Source organism: Citrus sinensis, chromosome 3, assembly GCF_022201045.2.
Source record: "Citrus sinensis cultivar Valencia sweet orange chromosome 3, DVS_A1.0, whole genome shotgun sequence".
Taxonomy (NCBI): domain Eukaryota; kingdom Viridiplantae; phylum Streptophyta; class Magnoliopsida; order Sapindales; family Rutaceae; genus Citrus; species Citrus sinensis.
The window spans coordinates 4,124,223-4,137,070 of NC_068558.1; the positions used below are offsets into that span (position 1 = coordinate 4,124,223).

The window sequence follows — 12,848 nt, forward strand, 5'->3', positions numbered from 1 at the left end:
AAACAGGGTGTTGATGGACTACATGAGAAACAACATTCCATCACAAAGGCAAAACAATGACATCAACAATCACAATCAAATAAATGCATTATTATATCCTTTTCTTGCATTGACGGGGATTCTTCTTGTTCGATTTACTAGTTTCTACATCTTTGAACGTTTTGAAGCAGAATGAAAGAGCAATTTTGACACACACATCCAATAATAGTTTCTTCTTGGATTATTCCCCCATAATTTTCGGATTTGATATCCTTCAAAGAAAATCCCTTATACACACATCAAAACGCCTATTGGTTGAAAGATATCATGAAAGCTTTGAACAACAGCAATTGTGCAGCTATAAATCCAATATGTGCCATAAAAAAGGTTCTTATAATTACCTATTTCACGCTTGCCATTCTCAGGGCTGTCACTCCCATGGACCACATTCCTGCCAAAATACTCATCATGAGACCAGGTCTCTAGATAATGTAATTGCTATCAAGGGGATAAAAAGAGTTTTCGTAGCTGGCTCAAACAAAATTTTATTATACAACGCAAAGTCCAAATTCTGAAGAGGACTAACCTTCCAGTTTGAACAGCAAGATCCCCTCTTATTGTGCCTGGTTCAGCTTGAAGAGGATCCGTTGACCCTATTAACTTACGTGCAGATGCCACCACACCAGCACCCTCCCATGCCTTGATAACATAAATCACCATCATTCCCTTGAAAATGTGATACAATATGCACACATAGAGTTTAATAAAGTGGCGCATACCATACATACAACTGGTCCTGAAGTAATGTACTCAATCAGTTTAGGAAAAAATGGTTTGGAATTGAGATCCTTATAGTGCTCCTGTAACCATTGAAGATATATATAAAACAAGTTAAAATCATCAATAAATCTAATAGAGAAAATGAGTAAACATTGAATAGCCACAATATGGCAAACATTTCAAACAGGAAAGTATCTGCAACAATTGTCAAAAAACAAACATAACTAAAGAAAGCTTATAATCTTATAAATCAGATGGCATACTCTGTTGTGAGACTCTTAAGTTCTTTTTTTTCTTTTTTTTTTATAGTAGGAAATTATTCTCAAGTTCTATTTTATCAACAATAAAATAGAGCAACATGCTTTATTTTCATGAAATGAACGAGGTCATAGCACTTATATAATAGGGCGAAAAACTTCTGGTTTGCTTTGAATTATAAACACAGGAATAAGCATTATCTAACTTCTGAAGTATGTGAAAAATGTTGGTTGAGCATATCTTCACGAATAACAAAAACTGGAATATAAATACTCCCAACAACAGGCCTCAGCTAAATCTTTCGGGCATTGAAAGAGCTTCAAGCCAGTCAGTTTGAATCCCTTCTTCTCAAACCTTGAAATAATGTCGCCAACCTAAAATAACATAACATAATCAGCAAACTCAGAACGCAAGATTAAAAGGTAAAATTGACAATCCAATTGACGACAATCCAGTTGACACCCATTTGGCTGCTGAGAAAGCTGAAGCCTGGATTACGCATCTTATTACACTGTTTTATCATCCAAAAATGAAGTAGTTGCATGAAATTGAGCGAGAAAGAGGTGTGCATAGGTTCCAAATGTTTAAAGCTATGACATTCTCGAGTAACACATGGCGAAAAATCCAAGTTTCAAAATTGAAATTTCCTTCTTCTGCTTGAGCCTTCTCAGCAACCAAAACCAAGAATACATTTTTAAGGACTAAGTTATGCAAAATGGAGCAAAACTTACCAGACCACGTTGAACACCATCTGGTTTCACCATAATGTAAGTCTCCTCAACTTGTTCCTACACGCCGGAGAAAAAAACAAGAAAAAACCATAATAATCTCGAATGGGGTACCATAAAATCATGCAAAAATCAATAGTTTAAAGAATATAAAGAAAAAATAATAATAAATTTGAGCCGAAAAGGCGACAAAAGAAAATGTCATTCCTTTTGTCCCCCAAAACATAGCGCTGTTTTTGGTCAACACTTTGTTATCAAAGTTAACAAAAGAAAAAATTAAAAATTAAATAACTAAATATACGGGTTCCGATTAATATTGTGCAAAAAATGAGAAACAGAGAGATTGAGAAGCATACCATGGAAGCGACCAAGTGGGGAAGGAAGATGCCGGTTTCGTTGGAGTTGCGAGCAACTGTTTTGCGTTGAGGACATGGTGGGAATTTTACGAAAAGATGGGACTGTGGGTGGAATGCTGCAAGGTGGCTGGTGGTGCGCAGGGTAAGCTTGTTGGAGCTGTAGGATAAGCGTCTGCTGCAACTTATCTTCCCAACCAGAGTTGGTGATGATGACACACCTAACGCACCTACACCCTCCATCTCTCTCTCTTCTCTCTCTCTCTCTCTCTCTCTCTCACTCACAGTCTACACGAGCAAATAAACGTATTGGATAATTACATATGGATCCATCATTTTTAACTATTCTTCAATAAGGACATGATTTGTCCATTTGTATCAAATGTGTCTCTGACCCAGCCGTAACCCTAGCGGGCGCAATTTGAATTTGCCGTAACTCCGTGTTGTCCCTGCGGGGGTCAAATTTGAGCAACATGAACTACGGCATGTATTTTATTTATTATGTTGAGAATCTTAAATATCGAGTTTACAATTGATTAATTACGTCAATTTTAGTCAATGTGAGGGCCGGGGCCATAATTTTGTTGTCCGGATTTTGTCAAAATTTGACACCCCCAGGCCCTATCCACCATTTTAAATAGAGGAGAGTACGCCAAGGATTGATAAAAATAATATTTGATAAATTTTGTAAAAATTATTTATTTTATAATTATTTTTTATAGTAATTTTTAAAAATAAGTAAATAATTATTTTTAATGAGTAGCTTATTAAATAAGTTTATCATATTTTTTTAAAATTTTTATTATAATTTTAATATTTAAAAAATAATTATTATGTCTTATTTTCTTATACACCACAATATTAAGTCATTAGATATCATATTACCACCACAATTAAATTACGGCCACAACTACTGTATATTCTATCTAGTATCAAAGTTTTGATCTAGTAAATTCATATTTTTTAATATTTTACTTGTATTTTATATTATAAGGTTAAAAAAGATTTGTATATAATTATGAATTTTTTTTAACTTTGAACAATTTCATATGAAAATTAACCATAACTTTTAATATTAATTTTATAACCATGGTTTTTAATATTTAATCTATTTATATTTTCTTCTATAGTTATGGTGTTTATTGCATCAAGTTTAATATGAATGTAATGCATATTACTTTTTATTTTATTTAGATTATGCGTTAGTATGAATTTTTATCATATTTTTATACAACAAATTTATTGATTTTTTTTACTATAAGTAATTTTAGGCGTTTTAAAAAGAAAAAGACATGTCTAAATATCATTAAATATACTCCAAAAAATAAAATAAAAATTTAATTTATGTTTATTTTTGTCATTATATAATAGAACAATATATTTATAATAAAACTTAGAGAAATTATCATTCGTATACCCTATATTTGTTCTATTATCAAAAATACTACAACACTTTGAGGGTGTATCAATCGTCCACCTTTAGTTGACAAAATGTATCAGCTGACCACCAAACCGCTAGTTACCGTTTGAAAGTTAACAGAATTACAGTGAATTGACGATTTTACCCTTGAAAATTATCTAATGTATACCCTTAAATTCTCTTTTTATCACTTGTATCATATGAAAATACCAAATTACCATTCTGACGTCATCATACTTAAACGACAACTAACGGTTTGGTGGTCAGCTGATACATTTTGTCAACTTATGGTAGACGATTGATGCACTCTTAAAGTGTTGTACTATTTTTTATAATGGAGTAAACTAAGAGTATACAAATGATAATTTCCTTAAAATTTATCAAATATATGTACACTGTTTTTCAAACTTATAGCAATCGCAACAACACAGTTCACTAAACACGAAATTATTTTTTTAATTAATTACTTATTGTATTAACACAATAGAAGCAACTTATTTAATCAACAATCGCAATCCCAAACTAAGCGGGGGTATCCTTTGTAGTTTTGAATTTTGATACTCACAATAAAAGTGTATAAAATTATGTATTAATTAAAGCTGAAGGATATTCAGTCATTCATTGAATGTAACGACAAATTCATTTTAATTTGTTGGCACTATTTTCCTATCGAAAAATTCCACCACGCTTTGATTAACGGCATCAATATATCATTTTTGTTTCCAATTTCCTTTGAAAGCGCATTCATAAATACAATGGAAGGGATCTTTCAGCAGATATTCCAAGCTAGTAACGACAGCTTCCGAACTGTTAGGGCCCTCCAAATGTCCTAAACTAGAGAATTAGGTGACAGCGAGGTGAATGAAATTATTGAACAAGTCAAAAGACTATTGTATTAGTTAATGTGATCTATACGTTCTATATATATATATATATATATATATATATATGGCCGCTTGCCCATGCATCATAAACATATCAAAATATCCTCAAGAGTTTGACACTCATCGAATTGCTGCATGATGGACAAAGGGATCTGGCCGCTTTGCTCATGCATCATAAACATATCAAAATATCCTAATTAAGATTTAACACTCATCGAATTGCTGCATGATGGAGATGGGGATCAGATTAAATGAATAGATGACGAGTCATAAGAGATGGAGACAATTCTGTACATTTACCAGCCTCTAGAGAAAGTTGAATTTGAAATTACAGTTGAGCGAATTTGGTCATTAAAGAATCAATGGAATGTGAATAATATATGTACGCAAAACTAGGAAACCCAGTCAAAAACCAACAATACATAAAATCTTTATTTCATCTGTTCAAGCACCTGAACAGTTAGCGCACACTGAATATGAAAACAACATTCATCACTCCAGACTCCGGAGTTGCAACACAGTAATGCAAATGGGAAGACATTATATAATTAAATAGCTGCCGTCTAACTTTATTGGTGAAACTTTATTTGTAGAAGAACTGTGAATTAGGCAGCTATAGTGTTTTAGCATTTCCAGCAAGAAGTAGCAATAATAGGCTTCGATTTCCAGCCGAGAACCAAGCACCCTTTCTCTTCAACAACCGTGTAACCTTCACAGACCTTGTTGTTCTTGAGCCATTTCTGTGCCTGATTTATCATCTTCATGGGTGCCGCCTGGAACCCGGCACGGCTCATCCTCCGACGCCATTGGTCCACCCTCTCGTGCCTCTCCACCCTTGCAGGCCCCTCACAGCTCACAATGTTCTTTATCTCCTCGGCAAAGTAAAACTGTTCTATTTTGGCGCGCTTTGTGTCATACTTGGGCAGCATGGCATCAAGGGAGTCAAATATTGCTGAGTAGTAGTGCAACGCTTCCATGAATCTCCCAAGAAAAAATGGCCCATTATGGCTTGAGTCCTGCTCAACAAGCACCAATACTTTCGGTGACAGCTCATGAATTATTTGCAACACTGAATTTAGAGCTCCTCTGCTTTCTTTGACCACACAATGCAGCTGAAGTATGCTATTAACAACAAGCACTTCGTTTTCAAGAACTTTGATGTCTTTAGTCTGCAAATTTTCCAAGTTGCTTTCCACCACAGAGAACTCCAAATTGATGCCGTAGGTCTTCGCATAATCTTTAAGCTCATCACCAATGCTTTGGAATTTTTCAACACAAAGGCCAACGGCAGTTATTCGAAGGCGGCGTGGCGGTTGGCCAGCGCGGTTGGCGAGGCTTTCGATCAGCCGGCGCCATTGCTGACCGCGTGGCAGACCTAGGGTCATGCCTAAGTCCACAACATGGACGAAACTCTCTCCCTCAAAGGCTTCCAATATGGATGAGTTGGCCACAAAGTGACCAAACTGAATGTGTGGGCAAATTTCATAGACAAGGCGAAAAGCTTCTTCCTTCTCGCGCGAGCCAGCAATGTCCATTATGTTCATTGATGGCGCGAAGGAGCCTACCGCTCCAAGAGGCTGAACCGATGCAAGACGGTCAGCAAGGCCTTGGACAAAGCAAGAAGCGACGCGCTGGAAGGAAGAGCCAAAGACCAAAGCATTGGCACGAAGTTCGGATAACAAAGCCGAGGCATGAGACTTGTCGCGACAAGCGACAGCTTCAGCACAAGCAATTAGGAGCTGAACGAGCCTCATCCCATCCGCGGTCCCATCTTGTTGATCACCGTCGCAGCCATCTTCTGATTTGATCATAGCTGCCGCCGCTTCTTCGACAGCTTCAGCAGCAAGGTATCTTCGAGTATAAGTCCAAATATGGTCCCTGAATTGAAGCCTTGGCAAATTACTCAAGCTGCTAGTGCTGCTACTGCGGCTAAGAGTACTGGTTGGGCTACCATCACCAACACTTATTGTCCGCTTAAGCCTCTTTTGATCTCTGGGCTGAAGAATCATGGAAGAAGCAGCAGAGTTATCCGACATCATGGGCAAGTAAGGATAGCAATCAACGATCGAAAGGCCCAGTTGAAGGCCAATCGCTTGATTACTCCTTTGATCATTATAGAGCTTATGAGTGTTAAACAAAAAATCATAAACCATATTCGCTCTCCTTCCACTTTGGCTAAATAAATTCAACAAACCTCTGAAAGAACCTATTGCTATCGGAAGATGATTTTATGGCGAACGCTTGCCTTGTTCCGCGGAAATTTCAAGATATTATGATAGCTATTGCCTGATGGGGGAAAAAAGAATGGGTCTCATGGGTTGTCTCCTTATAAACTAACATTCAATATTAAAACAAGCTTAGCATAGCATAGACCAGTGAGAATGAATCATGTCCGTCCTTTTCCAAGAGCTTTGGATTCTTTAAACTTGGATCGGCTTCCAGCCTAGGAGCTATAATTTTATTTCAAATTACATGCTGTAATTGAGTATCCTAATTCCTAATTATCTGGGTAAATGTCATTTCTGCATTTGTTTTTAAAATTCGAATTACATAATCTTTTAAAACCTTTTCTTTGTCTATACTCGGCGGAATGGATATGTTTCATTTACCATGTTGCATTCATGATTAAACGCTGTGAAAATCCTTCGTCACCTACCTATACACAATTGTTTAGTAATTATACATGGGCTAAATCAGAATTTTATATCGCGTCAATGTCCATACTCCAAAAAAATATATTTTGTGTGTGTCTAGTCATTATTTAGTTAGAGCATTCTCACTTTCTTTAAAGTGAGGATGCATATTAAAAAATATATATAAAAAATTAATTTCAAAACACTGAAAATTGTGTTTTATTTATTTATTAATATATTAAAATATGTGTTTTATATTTGTTAGTGACAAAATGAGGATGCTCTCACTAGGAAAGTATTATTATTATCATTATTATAGATGTGGGCAGCGTGATTTTTTTCAAGCAGACTATTAAAGCATACAACTAATTAAAATGATGATTCTATTAAACTGCATGGTTTAGTAACATGTCTGCATAAAAAAAAAAAAAAATTAGAACACACGTACCGAAGGACTTTATATATACATATAGAGAGAGAAATCTTCAAAATATAAAAGTAACTTAATTAAATAGAAAATAATAATTCTTTCCAAATATATGAGTAGGGTTAGGAGGCATGGTGTCTAGAAAGCAAATTTATTTAATATCAAAAAATAAGTAAACAAAATGGATGGTATGAACTAAGAAGGAAAGAAGAAAACGAAAAGGAAAAGCAAAATTGCAATTGCTATGGTGTCTACGAAAGTTAGCTAATTGATGAGAATTTAATTAGTCCTATCATATGGTGAGTGATTCTCAACAATAGAGTCATTCCGTGAATAGTGTTAAAATTGTAAATTAACAACAACACTCCATGACAATACCACTTAACAAAATGTGATCAATGTTGCCCACGATGCAATCAAATATCACATATTTTAGATGCGTTTGAAATTGAGGTTGGACAACTATAACTTTTAAGTTACAATACTAAAGTATAGCTTGATAGCTATGTTGATATGATGTTTCACTTATATAATAGAAAATCTACTATATCTTTAATAATTTTGTCAAATATATTATTTAAAATTTATATTTATTATATATTATTAATTTTTGTTTCATAGTTACAGCTAAGGGTGGGCAATTTCAGATTCGGATGAATCGATCAGATTTCGGATAATTCGGATTAAAAAAAATCCATCTGAATTCAATCCGAACCTTAAATATGATCCTATCTGATCCGAATTAATTTGGATTGGATTTGGATCGGATGGATATTTCGGATAATTACGGATTCTGATCGGATTCAGATGAGTTCGAATTTCGAATTATATTTCAAGTTCAAATTATATTTTGGATTCGGATTAATTCGAGTTTGGAACCTTTTAACAATACTCACCAAAAATTATGAAATCTATAATTAATGAAAAATAACTTCCCTAATGGTCTCAAGAATAATTTATTTACTGAACACAATAACGAAATTTTCAAAAAAATAAAAAATAAAACACAGGAACGATACTGATAAAATACATGCAGGTATATTCTAAGCAACCAAATCACTTACTTGCGAATGATCAAGACAAATCTTATAAACAAGTAAAAAATTCAAAGTTTCAAACGCAAATCATCGGGGGCTGTCGGATTAATGGATTACCATGAACAAGGCAAGGTTTCCGTCGCTATCAGTTGCTCGTCGTGGGTTTGGATAACATCGCGACGGCTGGGTTTGTGCCGAATCTGATCCAGCTGGGTTTGTGTTGAATCCGATCTAGTCTGGAGGATGTCGTGGCAGCTGGGTTTGTGTCGAATTTTTTCAGTTTGTGTTGTCAGCGACATGGTCGTGGGTTTGCTTGTCAGGTCGTGGCCCATGTGTGTGGTGTGGTTTGTGGTCGTGGATTGGCTCATCAAGGGCGCTCGGCAGTGGTGTGTGGTTTTGTCATTTGGAAATTGGAAATTGAGATTTGGGAATTGAGTTTTGATTTTTCATTTTCGGCTTTTTTTTAATTATTTTTAGTAACAGTGCAATCCGATCCGAATCAAATTCGATCGGATTGTATAAATTATATCCAATCGAATTTGAAAGCAAATCTGAATCCGATCCGATGCCTACCCCTACTTACAATTTTTTTTCCACAGCAATTGTACCTTAAAAGTTACAGCACCTCAATTTCAAACAAGACATTGGTTTAGGTTCTTAAAGCAGAGAGATTATTTCAATAATCTCGCGCAAGCGCAGTTTATATATTGGCAGTAAATTGATGAACTAATTAATAAGCATCATCTAATATCCAATTACTAATTGGGAGATAGATAGTACAAGAAATTATAAATGTAATTTCCTCATTTAGAAAGAGGGAAAAAAATAAAGGAAAAAAGGATTAGCCTTCTGTTGCTGAGAGAAAATAGAACGGACATATGATTGTGAGGAGCAATGAGACGTTTCTGAACTCCATACGGTACTCACACACACACACACAAACACACAAAATCTAACTTATATGCATGGAATATCGATAGTCCGTCGTCTCCCCTTTTGACGTGTTCAGTACGACATATTCTCAAGGCACCACGACCTTGCAATATAAATTTAAATTTGCCCACACTTATTCTATGTGCTTCCTATTTAATTTAGTTTCAGCTAATGAAGGGCAATGAGGAAAGACTTGTTAAAGTAAATTAAAAATATGCTGATTTGGCAAGGTTTAATTCACTGTAGATATTGAGAGCATAAAAGTTTTTTATAAGCCACCTTTTTTTTTCCTTTTTTTCTTTTTTTAACTTTAGAACCATGCATCCTGAGTGTTCAGTAATTCATATAATAGGCATCAGGAAAGACAACTTATTAAATAGTGCAATGTCATGATATTCTCCAAGTCTGGCCTTGCGTGCCCTCTCCCCCCTCCCTTCTCTTCTTTTCTTTTTTGGCATTACACGTTACACTCTCCTAAATTTATAACTATTGAAATTGGGTTTATGGTCTATGCTTTGAGCAATCAATTTTAAGTTTTGTTATGGCAAAACTCACTTGTCTAGGTTCAAAATGGATGATATACTTTCAAATAATAATTAAAAAAAATCCCTTTATTTTGCACACAAATAGGATTAGTCTTTACTCATATGTCAGATGTGAAGAAAAATAAATACCACCCGATAAATGTGTTATTCTTTTGCCCTAAATCTTAAACCATGACACGGATAAAGAACAGAACTAAGGGAGAGAAGATATTTGACCCACTCAAACCATCTTACCAACTCTCACTTTTTAATTTAGCTTATTATTTTATAAAATTATCCTTATTAACCATCATCCCCACCACCTATCTTTAATAACAACAAGTTCATTACTAGCACCACCACCTCTTATTTTCATTACCATCAATCCATCACCTCCACCAACATATGAGAATGTTAGTGTGGTGTTTTGTTAATTTAATAAACAAATAGTGGGTTATGTTGTTATTGATTATATTAGTTTTCATTTGCGTGATAACCTAAAATTTTGTTTAATTTAATTTTGGATTTGAATTAAAGGTTAATATTTGATGCAAATAGTTAATACGTTAAAAAAATTAATTTGTTGAGAGCTTAAAAGAGAATAAAAAATGCTGTATATTTTGATGATGTCCATCTGTTGAGAGCTTAAAACAGAACTAAGGGAGAGAAGATATTTGACCCACTCTTGCTTAATATCCCATCCTTACTTCTCTCTTCCGTATGAATCATTTTGTATATACCATAAAATTAAGTTCTCGCTCTCTCTCATTTCCGACCCCAATTCAAACAAAATTTATGTATCTGTATTGTTGTTAATTTTACTAGGTTTTCTAAGTAAAATTAATTTAGCATTTGATAATAGGTTAGCAAGAATATTGATCTAATCCTAAAACTTACAATTGAACATCTACACGCAGAATATACAACCAACCTATTTGCAATAACCAAAAAAAAAAAAAAATTTTGACTTAAAATTATAAGTCCGAAGGGAAAAATAAAATAAAATTTGTGTCTTACTATGAAATATTGAGGTTTTTTTTTTTAAAAAAAATGAAAGCATAAATTCAATCATAATTTGAAGATTAAAAAAAAAGAAGCATACATTGCTATTGTAACGTAAACAAAATATTGATAGAATAATTTAATAATTTCGTTATGGATTTTCGATCAAGGCTGTAATTAGAGAGGATGCATTTTTTTTTTTTAGCCTTTTTTCGGCTGTTGTACCAAAGATTTTGGGAGTTCGAACTCTTTAACTAAAGAGAAAATATGGTTTCATTGAGTTGATCGTCTTATTTATGATATAACTAAGAAATTATTAGAGGAGTTTGATGAGGATTTTCTTAGGGGTGCCAATAACTCTACTCTAAATTGTATTTCCGAGCTGTACTAATTATGTATATTCAAAATATATTGAGTTAATTAATGAAAGCCGACGGGCATCAAAGCTCAGCCGCAATTGAACCTTCTATTAAATTAAATTATATAGAAAACCATTTCATTATGGGTTGGGTATGGTTTACCCTAGGGGTGGCAATCAAATCCGGACCCGGATCGGACCCGTATTGAACCCGGAAAATCCGGTCCGGGTTCAACCCGCACCGGCATAGTTTTTATCCGGAATCCGGATCAGTTTTTGACAACCCGTATTTTTTCGGTCCGGATCCGATTTCAGGTGAACCCGCAAATCCGGAACCCGGACCCGGATATTATTTATTTTAATATTAATTTTGATCCGTAAATTCATAATTATAAATAGAAAAATTAAAAAAAAAAACAAAAACAAAAGTGAAACCCTAGAATCTAGATCTCTCTTGTCTCGTTCCTCTAATCCTCTCTCGAAATTTCTCCTTCAACCTAAAAAAAATTACTGTAAATCTGTAATTTCTCCTTTCAATCTCTCAAGTCTCATCCGTAAACCGTAATCCGTTCCTCTCTCAATCTCTCTCACCCGTGAGCCGTGACTCATTGCTCATCTCAGTCCTCCATCGTCACTTAATCTCTCTCACTCTCTCTGCAACTCTCCTGTAATCTCTTCTTCAGATCAGATCAGATCCTTCGCGTCGTGGCTTGTCATCACCTTCACGGCGAGGCTTGTTCGTTTCATCACTCGTCTGATCTCTCACTCTGTCGCGGCCAGCAAAAGGGGTTGAAATCCACCTCAGTCTCGCTGCTGTGTTATGTGTTCATCAGCATATACTTCAGCTGCTGTTGTGAATATTTGTGAGTCTCGGCTTTTCTCTTTACAATTTATGCTCTATTACACTTTGATTTTCCCTCTTTGCAATTTTTGTGCTGTTATGCTTTGAGCTTGTATTGCTGCTGGCACAATTTGATTTTTCCTCAGACATGGTTTTCTTTGTATATGACATATGAGAGCACTTGACTAATTATAAGCTTTTTGTTTTTCTGAATTATTTGCCTCTTTTTGTTCTTTGTTTTTCTGACACAAGGAGAAATTGTTGTCTAAAACAGAATAGTTGCCATTTTTCTTCTACCGCGTATTGTTGGTTTTGTGCATTAAGAGTTGGTTAGTGAGTAAGCTTAGAATTGAATTTGAAGTATAATTAGCCAAAGGGCTGCTGCCTATGGCTAGCTGCATGAATGGTAGTTCTGAGCCTGACTAGCATTAATACTCTGTTTGGCTTGCTTCTGCTTTCTCTCACTGAAATTGGGTTCGACCTTGTCCTGTGCTTTTACTACTTGTGTATACTGAGTTGCTTGAAGAGTAATGACTCTTTCCAGTTAGTATTGTACACTCCTGATCCTTTTCCTCGATTAGAAATTTAGAATAATCCGCCAATGCAGTAAGAATTGTTTAGGATATCTGCAAATTTGTCGCAGGCACTTTTTTGAGCACTGGTGGGCTGTGGGCAGTGGCTGGAAATTTGA

General features: G+C 34.9%; 2 protein-coding genes across 4 annotated transcripts in view; both read right to left on the reverse strand.

Moving 5' to 3' along the window:
* Positions 1 to 2,519, reverse strand: part of LOC102623060 (nucleoside diphosphate kinase 2, chloroplastic) — a 33,859-nt gene extending 31,340 nt beyond the window's left edge. The window contains exons 1-6 of one of the 3 annotated variants that reach the window (XM_052438864.1): positions 2,102 to 2,519; positions 1,749 to 1,805; positions 1,305 to 1,391; positions 759 to 839; positions 566 to 678; positions 381 to 430 (exon numbers count right to left, since the gene is read on the reverse strand). In XM_052438864.1, coding sequence (XP_052294824.1) covers positions 381 to 430; positions 566 to 678; positions 759 to 839; positions 1,305 to 1,391; positions 1,749 to 1,805; positions 2,102 to 2,341 — 628 coding nt within the window. In that variant the 5' untranslated portion in view covers positions 2,342 to 2,519. The remainder of the gene's footprint in view (positions 1 to 380; positions 431 to 565; positions 679 to 758; positions 840 to 1,304; positions 1,392 to 1,748; positions 1,806 to 2,101) is intronic. The other 2 variants (XM_006476916.2, XM_052438863.1) reach the window with 2 other exon arrangements.
* A 2,288-nt stretch (positions 2,520 to 4,807) lies between these two features.
* LOC127900932 (GRAS family protein RAD1-like) lies at positions 4,808 to 6,989 on the reverse strand. The gene has a single exon (XM_052436406.1). The coding sequence runs from the start codon at positions 6,553 to 6,555 to the stop codon at positions 5,026 to 5,028; it is 1,530 nt and encodes a 509-aa protein (XP_052292366.1). The 5' UTR covers positions 6,556 to 6,989; the 3' UTR covers positions 4,808 to 5,025.
* Positions 6,990 to 12,848: the final 5,859 nt, after the last annotated feature.